At 56.6% G+C, this 13,333-nt stretch overlaps 2 protein-coding genes across 2 annotated transcripts; one reads left to right on the top strand and one right to left on the bottom strand.

Annotated features, from left to right (window-relative positions):
• Window positions 1-3,951: 3,951 nt before the first annotated feature.
• Window positions 3,952-5,821, top strand: LOC133211671 (zinc finger protein 345-like). Its single transcript, XM_061352238.1, has one exon. It carries the CDS (start codon window positions 3,952-3,954, stop codon window positions 5,815-5,817), a length of 1,866 nt encoding a protein of 621 aa, XP_061208222.1. The 3' UTR covers window positions 5,818-5,821.
• Window positions 5,822-11,877: 6,056 nt separating this feature from the next.
• Window positions 11,878-13,267, bottom strand: SH3BP5L (SH3 binding domain protein 5 like). The gene is made up of 2 exons (XM_061352239.1): window positions 13,202-13,267; window positions 11,878-12,273 (listed from the first exon to the last, which is right to left on the bottom strand). The coding sequence occupies exons 1-2, from the start codon at window positions 13,265-13,267 to the stop codon at window positions 11,878-11,880; spliced, it is 462 nt and encodes a 153-aa protein (XP_061208223.1).
• Window positions 13,268-13,333: the final 66 nt, after the last annotated feature.

The following is a 13,333-nucleotide window of genomic DNA, read 5'->3' on the forward strand; positions in this document are numbered from 1 at the left end:
GGCACGGGGACACTGCAGGGAGAGGAGGGGACCCCCCCTTTAACCCCCATTCCCAATCCCACCGGATCCATAGGGAATGGAGGGGACCCCCTTTGTCCCCCATCCCCATTCCCACTGGATCCACATGGGATGGATGGGACCCTCCTTGCCCCCCATCCCAGTGGATCCAAATGGGATTGGATGGGACCCCCTTTATCCCCCCTATCCCACTGGCTCCATATGGGATGGAGGGGACCCCCACTGCCCCCCATGCCCAATCCCACCCAGTCCATATGGAACGAAGGGCCCACCCCCCCCTTCATCCCCCCCCCCATCCCCATTCCCATTGGATCCATAGGGATACAGTGACCCCCCCCATTAACCCCCATCCCCATTCCCCCCCCATCCCCATGCAATGGATACGACCCCATTCCCCCCCCATCCCCGTTCCCATTGGATCCATAGGGATGCAGGACCCCCCCCTCCATTCCCCCCCATCCCCATTCCCCCCCATCCCCATGCAATGGATGCGACCCCATCCCATCCCCATTCCCACCTCCTCCATAGGGATGCAGGGACCCCCCCCATTTCCCCCCATCCCCAATCCCATCGGATCCACATGGGATGGATGGGACCCCATCCCCATTGAATCCATAGGGATGCAGTGACCCCCCCCATTAACCCCCATTCCCCCCCATCCCCATTCCCCCCCATCCCCATTCCCATTGAATCCATAGGGATGCAGTGACCCTCCCCATTAACCCCCATCCCCATCCCCATTGAATCCATAGGGATGCAGTGACCCCCCCATTAACCCCCATTCCCCCCATCCCCATTCCCCCCCCATCCCCATTCCCACCTCCTCCATAGGGATACAGGGACCCCCCCCTCCTTTTCTCCCATAGCCCGGACAAAGCCGGGCGGCGCCGATACCATTGAACGGATGGGGGGGGGGGGTGAACTAAACCCCCCCCCCATTCCCATTTTCCCCATTCCCAACCGAACCCCCCCCCCCCTTTCCATCGCATCCCGTACCCACAAAAGCGGCTCCGTTGTTCCCGATCCCGTTGATCCCAACGCTCCCTATCCCGGTTTTTCCTCCTTTCCCCCCCCCCCTTTTCCTGTCTATGGTGGGTACCACCCCCCCCCCCCCCCTGTATCCCGGTTGCTCCATCCCCTTCCTGTGTGCCCTGGATCACGGAGCCGGCGTGCAACAGTATCGCTTTATCCCACCCCATATCCCATATCCCAACCCCATATCCCACATTCCCACCCCATATCCCAACCCCATATCCCATATCCCAGCCCCATATCCCATTTCCCCCCCCCCATATCCCATTATTCCCACCCCTTTTTCATCCCATCCATCCCCATCCATCACCTCCGCATCCCGACGCCATCGGGACCAGGTAATGGGAGACACCAATGCAAAAGGGGGGGGGGTAACGCGGTTTGTGCCCCCATAGGGATGTATTTGGGGGGGGGGTCCCCCATTATCCTTATATCTCCCCCCCCCCCCATTTAAGCCCTGATCCCGCTTCCCTCCGGTCGAATTCCCACTTCCCTTCCCACCGGATCCAGCCGCGTTGTTTGCATCCCCCCCCCCATAGCCCCATTGAACCCTCTTAGACCCCCATTGAACCCCCTTAGACCCCCACTGAACCCCCTTAGACCCCCATTGAACCCCCCTAGACCCCCATTGAACCCCCTTAGACCCCCATTGAACCCCCTTAGACCCCCATTGAACCCCCCCATATCCCCACTGAACCCCCTTAGACGCCCATTGAACCCCCCCATAGCCTCATTAAAGCCCCTTAGACCCCCATTGAACCCCCCCATATCCCCATTGAACCCCCTTAGACACCCATTGAACCCCTTTAGACCCCCATTGGACCCCCCATATCCCCATTGAACCCCCTTAGACCCCCATTGAACCTCCCCATATCCCCATTGAACCCCCTTAGATGCCCCCATTGAACCCCCTTAGATGCCCCCATTGAACCCCCTTAGACCCCATTGAACCCCCTTAGGCCCCCATTGAACCACCTTAGACCCCCATTGAACCCCCTTAGACCCCCATTGGACCCCCATATCCCCATTGAAACCCCCCCCCAGCCCCATTGGACTGCCCCCAGCCCCATTGGACCCCGTTATATCTGTATTGGACCCCCCCATAGCCCCATTGGACCCCCCACATAGCCCCATTGGACCCACTTAGACCCCCATTGGATCCCCCCATAGTCCCATTGAAACCCTCATAGCCCCATTGGACCCCCCTAGACCCCCATTGGACCCTCCCCCTGCCCCATTGGACCCCCTTAGACCCCCATTGAACCCCCCTAGACCCCCATTGAACCCCCGCCATTCACCCCAATACCTCCTCTCCATCGCAGTGTTCCCCAGTGCCCTCCCCACCCCAGCCCCATTCCAGTCCTCGGGACGCTCATTCCCATTGGGAGAAGATGCAGGAGAGCTACGAGAGCGTCATCTCCTTGGGTGAGGCCCCCATTCCCGGGGGGATCCCCCCCCCCCTTTGCAATGGGGGTTCCGGGGCTGGGAGGAGCCGGGATCCCCATTCCCGTTGTTCACCCATAGCCGAGGAGATCGCCATCAGTTGGCCGCGGATCACGGCCTTCGCCGAATCCCATCGCAGGAGGGGCACGGGGGACGGTGAGTGCCGTGGGAATGGTGTCGGGGTGATCCCGTTGGGATCCGTTGGAACCCCCAAAAACCCATTGGGTTCCATTGAACCCATTGGGTTCCATTGGGTTCCCATTGGATTCCCATTGACTTCCCATTGGGTCTCCATTGGTTTCCCATTGACTTCCCATTGGGTTCCATTGGGTCCATTGGTTCCATTGATTCCCTTGGGATCCATTGAACCCATTGGGTTCCATTGGGATGATCCCGTTGGGATCCATTGGGATTCCATAGAGAAGATCCCATTGGGACTCCATTGGGATTCCATTGAGGAGAGCCCATTGGGTTCCATTGAACCCATTGGGATCCATTGGGCCCATTGGGATCCATTGGAACCCATTGTTCATTGGAACCCATTGTTCATTGGGCCCATTGGGTTCCATTGGAGACCCATTGGGTTCATTGGAGAGCCCATTGGGTTCCATTGGGATGAGGAGAGCCCATTGGGTTCCATTGAGGAGAGCCCATTGGGTTCCAGTGGGATGAGGAGATCCCGTTGGATTCCATTGAGGAGATCCCATTGGAATTACATTGAGAAGATCCCATTGGGATTCCATTGGGATGATCCCATTGGGATTCCATTGAGAAGATCCCATTGGGATTCCATAGAGAAGATCCCATTGGAATTACATTGAGAAGATCCCATTGGGATTCCATTGGGATGATCCCGTTGGGATTCCATTGAGAAGATCCCATTGGGATTCCATAGAGAAGATCCCATTGGAATTACATTGAGAAGATCCCATTGGGATTCCACTGGGATGATCCCGTTGGGATTCCATTGAGAAGATCCCATTGGAATTCCATTGAGAAGATCCCATTGGGATTACATAGAGAAGATCCCGTTGGGATTACATAGAGAAGATCCCATTGGGATTCCATTGAGAAGATCCCGTTGGGATTACACAGAGAAGATCCCAATGGAATTACATAGAGAAGATCCCATTGGGATCCATTGGGATTCCATTGAGAAGATCCATTGGGATCTTCTTCCATTCCAATGGAAGTCCATTGGGATAAAAGGCATGGAATGATGGGTTGGATGCAAGCAGCATCATGGGGGCAACCAAGTGATGGGGTTGGGTGGTCATTGAGAAGATCCCATTGGGATTCCATTGAGAAGATCCCATTGGGATTACATAGAGAAGATCCCAATGGAATTCCATTGGGACAAAAGGCATGGAAGGATGGGTTGGATGCAACCAGCATCATGGGGGCAACCAAGTGATGAGGGTTGGTGGCCATTGGGAAGATCCCATTGGGACAAAAGGCATGGAAGGATGGCTTGGATGCAACCACCATCACGGGGGGCAACCAACCAATGGGCTTGGCCGATTTGCCTGCATCTCCCCCCCCGTTCTCTCCCCTATAGACGATTCCCCATTGAGCGACAACGAAGACGAGGACCCCCCCCCTGGCCCCCTGCCTAAACCCGATCCCATCCCCCCCCCATCCCCCATTCCCCCCTCCAAAACAGGGGGGGGGGACCCCCCTAAAAACACCCCTCCCCCCTCAAAACCCCCCCGGAAACGATCCGGAAACCCCCGGAACTTCCGGAAGTTCCCATCCCGATGCCAGGATTGCGGCAAGGCCCCGGCGTTCCCGAAGCGAGGGAAGTGTCCGGAATGCGGGGAGCGTTTCCGGTTGGGGTCCCCCATTCATCCCAATGCACCCCAACATCGCAACGGCGGGGAGAAGGACCCCAAGTGTCCGGAATGCGGGAAGAGCTTGGGTAAGCATCGTCGGCTCCCTATGGAAGAGAAGCCCTACAAGTGTGGGGAGTGCGGGAAGGGTTTCCATTGGAATTCCCACTTGGAACGGCACCGGCGCATCCACACCGGGGAGCGCCCCTATGGGTGCCCCGATTGCGGCAAGCGCTTCAGTTGGAGCTCCCATTTGGAACGGCACCGGCGCATCCATGGGGTCCCATCGGATGCACCCCAATCACCGGAGGAGCCATTCCAATGCGGGGAATGCGGGGTTGGCTTCACCAAACGCGCCGCCTTAACCAAGCACCGCCGGACCCATAGCGACGCCGATCGGCCCCATAAGTGTGGGGAGCGCGGGACCCACCGGCGCCGTGGGGCCGGCAAAGCGTTTCCATGCGGGGAATGCGGGAAGAGCTTTGCGTGGAGCTCCCATTTGGACCGGCACCGGCGCATCCACGGTGGGGAGAAGCCCTATGGATGCCGGGATTGCGGGAAGAGCTTCTCCCAGTATTCCCATTTAGAGCGGCACCGGCGTCTCCATTCATCAATGGGTCGGTGCGTTGAGTGCGGTACCACGGATGCAACCAAACGGACGCGGTTATGGGGCGGCGACGGGCAACGGCGTCCCTATGGGGCGAGCCGCGCGTGCGGTGAATGCGGCGAGAGCATCACTTATGGGGCGGGGAGGGTGAAGGACCAAGGGACGCAGACCGGGGACAAGCCCTATGGATGCGGGGACTGCGGGAAGAGCTTCGGGCAGAGCTCGGCGTTGGCCAAGCACCGGCGCGTGCACACGGGGGAGAAGCCCCATAAGTGTGGGGAGTGCGGGAAGAGCTTTGGGGTGCGCTCCAACCTCGTCAAGCACCAACGGACCCATTTAGGGGACAAGCCCTACAAGTGCGGGGATTGCGGTAAGGGGTTCATCCAGAAGTCGGATCTCACCAAGCACCGCCGCATGCACACGGGGGAGAAGCCCTACAAGTGTGGGGCGTGCGGGAAGTGCTTCAGCGTCTCCTCCAACCTCATCAAGCACCAACGCATCCATTTGGGGGAGAAGCCCTACCAGTGCTCCCAGTGCGGCAAGAGCTTCATCCAACGCTCCGAGCTCACCATCCACCAGCGCGTCCACACCGGGGAGAAGCCCTACAAGTGTGGGGCGTGCGGGAAGTGCTTCAGCCGCAGCTCCCACCTCAACCGCCACCAACGCACCCACAGCGGGGACAAGGCCAAAGCCAACCCCGGCAACGCCGACGCCAACGACGCCGACGCCGCCGCCTTCGCGCCCGTCCCGGCGCTGCCGCCCTTCCCCGGCGCGGTGCCGGGCTTGGAGCTGCCCTGGGCCCTGCCCTTCCCTGCCCGCGCCTTCCCCCAGCCCTGCTGCCCCCCGGCTCCAGCCCCAGGGGCTCAGGCCTCGACCCTCAGCAACTGAGCCCCGGCCCCACGGCCCCATGGGCACAATGGGGGCGGATGTGGGGCCGGGGAAGGGATGGGGTTGGGGTGGGCCCAAACGGAGACAGGGGAAGGGGGGGGTTGAAGGGGGCTATGGGGTGGGGAAGGAGCCTTCGGGGTATGGGGGCAAGGGCACTCAGCACCCGAGTGGGGTTGGCCAACGAGAGGAGTCACTGGGCTCGTTCCATTGACCCGAGTGGGGTTGGCCAACGAGAGGAGTCATTGGGCTCGTTCCATTGACTCGAGTGGGGTTGGCCAACAAGAGGAGTCATTGGGCTCGTTCCATTGACTCGAGTGGGGTTGGCCAACGAGAGGAGTCATTGGGCTCGTTCCATTGACCCGAGTGGGGTTGGCCAACGAGAGGGGTCATTGGGCTCGTTCCATTGACTCCAGTGGGGTTGGCCAACGAGAGGGGTCATTGGGCTCGTTCCATTGACCCCAGTGGGGTTGGCCAACAAGAGGAGTCATTGGGCTCGTTCCATTGACTCCAGTGGGGTTGGCCAACGAGAGGGGTCATTGGGCTCGTTCCATTGACCCCAGTGGGGTTGGCCAACGAGAGGAGTCATTGGGCTCGTTCCATTGACTCGAGTGGGGTTGGCCAACGAGAGGAGTCATTGGGCTCGTTCCATTGACTCCAGTGGGGTTGGCCAACAAGAGGAGTCATTGGGCTCGTTCCATTGACTCCAGTGGGGTTGGCCAACGAGAGGAGTCATTGGGCTCGTTCCATTGACCCCAGTGGGGTTGGCCAACAAGAGGAGTCATTGGGCTCGTTCCATTGACCCCAGTGGGGTTGGCCAACAAGAGGAGTCATTGGGCTCGTTCCATTGACCCGAGTGGGGTTGGCCAACGAGAGGGGTCATTGGGCTCGTTCCATTGAGTCCAGTGGGGTTGGCCAACGAGAGGAGTCATTGGGCTCGTTCCATTGACTCGAGTGGGGTTGGCCAACAAGAGGAGTCATTGGGCTCGTTCCATTGACTCCAGTGGGGTTGGCCAACGAGAGGGGTCATTGGGCTCGTTCCATTGAGTCCAGTGGGGTTGGCCAACGAGAGGAGTCATTGGGCTCGTTCCATTGACCCCAGTGGGGTTGGCCAACGAGAGGAGTCATTGGGCTCGTTCCATTGACCCCAGTGGGGTTGGCCAACAAGAGGAGTCATTGGGCTCGTTCCATTGACCCCAGTGGGGTTGGCCAACAAGAGGAGTCATTGGGCTCGTTCCATTGACTCGAGTGGGGTTGGCCAACAAGAGGAGTCATTGGGCTCGTTCCATTGAGTCCAGTGGGGTTGGCCACCAAGACCACCCCCTTTGGAGCTATTTTGTCCATTTTCCCATTAATTCCATGGAATTTTGGGGCTCGGGTGCTTTTCCAGGTGGATTTCACCCCAAATTCCCTGCTGCTGGGTGGGATTTGCAAGGATTCCTCTTGGTTCCCCCCATGTTTTAGGCCCCATCCCTCGCAGTGGGGTTGGTCCCATTGGGAACAAGGATTTGTCCCTGTTTTCCCGTTCTTCCCCCATTCAATGGCTGGGGTAAGGGTTTGGGGAAAGGAATGGATGAAAAGTGTGGGATTGGGAAGGGTTGGATGGAATCTGAATTGGGTCAAGAGGAGCGCATTGGGATGGGAAGGGCTGTGTTGGGAATGGAGGAGGAAGGGGGAATAGCGCCCCCAAAAGAGGGGACATGGATATAGGAAAGAGGAGGGAAGGAATGGGGAAAGAAGGGAAGGGTACGGGAATGGGAGCGTCATCGGTGCTGAATGTAGGGAAAGGGATGGGTGGAGGAATGGATGAGGATGATGATGGATGATGGTGGATAATGGGTGATGGATGGATAATGGATGGATGATGATGATGGATGGATGGATGATGGATGATGATGATGGATGGATGATGGATAACGGTTGATGGGTGGATGATGGATGCATGGATGATGATGGATAACAGATGGATAATGGTTGATGGATGATGGATGGATGATGGATGATGGATGGATGATGATGGATGGATGATGGATGGATGGATGGATGATGGATGATGATGATGATGGATGGATGATGATGGATAACGGTTGATGGATGGATGATGATGGATGGATGATGATGGATGATGGATGATGGTTGATGGATGATGGATGGATGATGGATGATGGATGGATGATGATGGATGGATGATGGATGGATGGATGGATGATGGATGATGATGATGATGGATGGATGATGATGGATAACGGTTGATGGGTGGATGATGGATGCATGGATGATGATGGATAACAGATGGATAATGGTTGATGGATGATGGATGGATGGATAACGGATGGATGGATGATGATGGATGGATGATGATGATGGATAACATGGATAATGGTTGATGGATGATGGATGAATGAATGATGGATAATGGATGGATGAAGGATGGATAATGGATGGATGGATGATGATGATGGATGGATGATGATGGATGGATGATGGATGGATGAAGGGATGGATGGATTAATGGATGGATAATGGATGGATGGATAATGCATGGATGATGATGGATGGATGGATAATGGATGGATGATGGATAGATTGATGATGGATGGATGATGGATGGATGGATGATGGATGGATGGATGATGGATGGATGGATGATGGATGGATGGATGGATGATAATGGATGGATGACGGCACCAATGGGGCACAAGGTCCCACCAAGACCCCAGAGAACCCACCACCACCCCAAAGGATCCCAAAGCCCTTCCCTGAAGGCATCACAGGGGGGTTCCTCCTCTTCAGAACTGGGATTTGGGATGGAATCCCACTGTTTCCCATCCCGGAGCTCCCAAAGCCGCCATTGGCCGTGTCCTTTGTCCATGGTCTTCTTCTCGTGTCTCATTGTATGGGGTGGGTTTGGGGGGGGGATTCCTCATCTTCTGTTTTCCATGATGGGAATAAAGTAGAACGTAGGAGCTTGGGATGAGGTCTTCTCCTTGGGATGGGGGCGCTGCGGATCCCGTATCCAAAGGGAGTCCCATTGGGGTTGGGAATGGCCATGGGTGCTCCTCAGGCTTCAAGGGTTGGATGGCTGGAGGACATCTCCAATGGGGTTCATCCCATTTCCAGTGGGTTCATCCCATTTCCAATGGGTTCATCCCATCTCCAATGGGGTTCATCCCATATCCAGTGGGATTCATCCCATTTCCAATGGGTTCATCCCATTTCCAATGGGTTCATCCCATATCCACTGGGATTCATCCCATTTCCAATGGGTTCATCCCATCTCCAATGGGATTCATCCCATTTCCAGTGGGTTCATCCCATTTCCAGTGGGGTTCATCCCATTTCCAATGGGTTCATCCCATCTCTAATGGGGTTCATCCCATTTCCAGTGGGTTCATCCCATTTCCAATGGGGTTCATCCCATCTCCAATGGGTTCATCCCATCTCCAATGGGGTTCATCCCACCTCCAATGGGGTTCATCCCATCTCCAATGGGATTCATCCCACCTCCAATGGGGTTCATCCCACCTCCAATGGGGTTCATCCCATCTCCAATGGGGTTCATCCCACCTCCAATGGGGTTCATCCCATCTCCAATGGGTTCACCCCACCTCCAATAGGGTGCCAACAGTGGGACCCCCATTCCCAATGGAATCCCAAGCCCCCCATCCCATTCCCTATAGGAAGCACCCCAAAACACGCGGATATCCCATTGTGGGGGGGTTGGGATTTGGGAATACACCAAGAAATCCATCGGGAATAGGCTGGGAACATCCATTTACTCCTTGGGATTTACACTGGGAATGACCCCATCCCATCCCATCCCATCCCATCCCATCCCATCCCATCCCATCCCATGGGGCTGCCTCGAACCTGGGGGGTTCTCATCACAGCCAGCCCAGATCCCAATACTGGGAATAGGGAATCCCATGGGCTCCAATCCCGATGATGGGAATAGGGAATTCCATGGGCTCCAATCCCAATACTGGGAATAGGGAATTCCATGGGCTCCAATCCCAATACTGGGAATAGGGAATTCCATCGGCTCCGGATCCCAATAGCGGGAATAGGGAATTCCATGGGCTCCAGATCCCAATACTGGGAATAGGGAATTCCATGGGCTCCAATCCCAATACTGGGAATAGGGAATTCCATCGGCTCCGGATCCCAATAGCGGGAATAGGGAATTCCATCGGCTCCCGATCCCAATAGCGGGAATAGGGAATTCCATCGGCTCCCGATCCCAATACTGGGAATAGGGAATTCCATCGGCTCCGGATCCCAATACTGGGAATAGGGAATTCCATGGGCTCCCGATCCCAATAGCGGGAATAGGGAATTCCATCGGCTCCGGATCCCAATAGCGGGAATAGGGAATTCCATCGGCTCCCGATCCCAATAGCGGGAATAGGGAATTCCATCGGCTCCCGATCCCAATAGCGGGAATAGGGAATTCCATCGGCTCCCGATCCCAATACTGGGAATAGGGAATTCCAGGGGCTCCGGATCCCAATACTGGGAATAGGGAATTCCATGGGCTCCCGATCCCAATAGCGGGAATAGGGAATTCCATCGGCTCCGGATCCCAATAGCGGGAATAGGGAATTCCATCGGCTCCAATCCCAATACTGGGAATAGGGAATTCCATGGGCTCCGGATCCCAATACTGGGAATGCCATGGGACAGGGATCCCAGCATCACTATGGGGGGAGCAGATGAACCCAAACCCCCCTCCATGGTCAAGAAGAAGCTTCCAAGAGTGGGGGGCACCAGATCCAACCTTCACCCCATGGCTCCTATGGGGAGGTTGAAGCCACCCCATGGGTTCCTATGGGGAAGATGAAGCCACCCCATGGGTTCCTATGGGGAGGTTGAAGCCCCCTTGGTCTTCTTGGGTACCTCCAAGCTTCACCCCATGGTTTCTATGGGGAGATCAAAGCCCCCTTGATCTTCTTGGGTCCTTCCAACCTTCACCCCATAGGGAAGATGAAGCCCCCATGGTGATACTGAAGCCCCCTTGGTCTTCTTGGGTACCTTGAACCTTCACCCCATGGTTTCTATGGGGAGATCAAAGCCCTCTTGATCTTCTTGGGTCCTTCCAACCTTCACCCCATGGGGAAGACGAAGCCCCCATGGGGAAGACCAAGCCCCTATGGGGAAGATGAAGCCCCCATGGTGACACTGAAGCCCCATTGCTCTTCTTGGGTACCTCCAACCTTCACCCCATGGTTCCTATGGGGAGATCAAAGCCCCCTTGATCTTCTTGGGTCCTTCCAACCTTCACCCCATGGGGAAGATGTAGCCCCCATGGGGAAGACCAAGCCCCTATGGGGAAGATGAAGCCCCCATGGTGACACTGAAGCCCCCTTGGTCTTCTTGGGTACCTCCAACCTTCACCCATTGGTTCCTATGGGGAGATCGAAGCCCCCTTGATCTTCTTGGGTCCTTCCAACCTTCACCCCATAGGGAAGATGAAGCCCCCATAGGGAAGACCAAGCCCCCATAGGGAAGATGAAGCCCCCATGGTGACACTGAAGCCCCCTTGGTCTTCTTGGGTACCCCCAACCTCCACCCCATGGTTTCTATGGGGAGATCAAAGCCCTCTTGATCTTCTTGGGTCCTTCCAACCTTCACCCCATAGGGAAGATGAAGCCCCCATAGGGAAGATGAAGCCCCCATGGGGAAGATGAAGCCCCCATGGTGACACTGAAGCCCCCTTGGTCTTCTTGGGTACCTCCAACCTTCACCCATTGGTTCCTATGGGGAGATCGAAGCCCCTTTGGTCTTCTTGGGTCCTTCCAACCTTCACCCCATGGGGAAGATGAAGCCCCCATGGGGAAGACCAAGCCCCCATGGGGAAGATGAAGCCCCCATGGGGAAGACCAAGCCCCCATGGGGAAGATGTAGCCCCCATAGTGAAGACCAAGCCCCCATGGGGAAGATGTAGCCCCCATAGTGAAGACCAAGCCCCCATGGGGAACACAAAGCCCCCATGGCACCCCTGAACCCCTCTTGATCTCCTTCGGGACCCCCTTGCTCCCCATTGGTCCTTCCCCCTTTTACCTATTAGAGACTGACGCTCCGATGATGCTTCAGGTGTCCTGGAGCAGCCCGGTACCTCTGCCCCCCCTCCATGTCCTCACCATGGAGACTGGTGGCATCCGAAAGCCCCATGAGATGCTCCACCGAGTCGAACTTCTGCAGGTCCGAGGCGATGGTCTGGAGGCTGAGCACCGATAGGTCATCCCCGGAAGCTCCTCCCACTCCTAAACGGGAGCCAATGGGAGTGGATTCGGAGGGAGGGGGCGGAGCTAAGCCTTCTGCGCCAATGGGGGAGCGGCGATGGCGGCGGCGGGCGTGGATCTGCTCGCTGATCTCCTCCAGGTTACGCAAGGCCACCGAGTACCGGGTCTTGGCGTGGGTGACGCGGGCCTCCAGCGCCGTCACCGTGGCCTTGTGCTCCTATGGGGTGGGAAGGGGGGGGTAAGGGTGGGGTATGGGGGGGACGGGGTGGGAAAGGGGATGGACACCAGAAAGGGATGAAACCACCCCAAAAAGAGGTGAAACCACCCCAAAAAGAGGTGAAACCACCCCAAAAAGAGGTGAAACCACCCAAAAAAGAGAGGAAACAACCCAAAAAGAGGTGAAACCACCCCAAAAAGAGGTGAAACCACCCCAAAAAGAGGTGAAACCACCCAAAAAAGAGAGGAAACAACCCAAAAAGTGATGAAACCACCCCCAAAAAGAGGTGAAACCACCCCAAAAAGAGGTGAAACCACCCAAAAAAGAGATGAAACCACCCAAAAAGAGGTGAAACCACCCCAAAAAGAGGTGAAACCACCCCAAAACCATCTCCATCAGCCCTCCAAGGTGCCCCATGGCCACGCTGGGTCCTTCCTGCTCTCCTAGACCCCAGAACTGATGAAACCACCCCAAAAAGAGGCAAAACCACCCAAAAAAGTGACAAAACCACCCCAAAAACAGTCGAAACCACCCAAAAAGTGATGAAACCACCCCAAAAAGAGATGGAACCACCCAAAAAAGTGATAAAACCACCCCAAAAATACACGAAACCACCCCCAAGAAGCGACGATCCCCCCTCCATCCATCCCCTCCATCCAACCCCATCCCTCCATCCCCATTGGTCCCCATCCATCCCCATTGGTCCCCATCCATCCCCATTGGTCCCCATCCATCCCCATTGGTCCCCATCCATCCCCATTGGTCCCCCATAGGCCGGTACCTCCAGGAGGCGGTTCAAGTGCGCCTTGAGCTCGAAGTAGGGCTTGCTCTTGAGGATGGCCCCCATTGGTCCCCATCCATCCCCATTGGTCCCCATCCATCCCCATTGGTCCCCATCCATCCCCATTGGTCCCCCATAGGCCGGTACCTCCAGGAGGCGGTTCAAGTGCGCCTTGAGCTCGAAGTAGGGCTTGCTCTTGAGGATGGCCCCCATTGGTCCCCATCCATCCCCATTGGTCCCCATCCATCCCCATTGGTCCCCATCCATCGTAAAAAATGA

The sequence above is a fragment of the Neopsephotus bourkii genome, unplaced genomic scaffold (assembly GCF_033783945.1).
Source record: "Neopsephotus bourkii isolate Nb327-2 ecotype Australia unplaced genomic scaffold, CSIRO-AGI_Nbou_v1 NB_644, whole genome shotgun sequence".
Lineage (NCBI taxonomy): Eukaryota > Metazoa > Chordata > Aves > Psittaciformes > Psittacidae > Neopsephotus > Neopsephotus bourkii.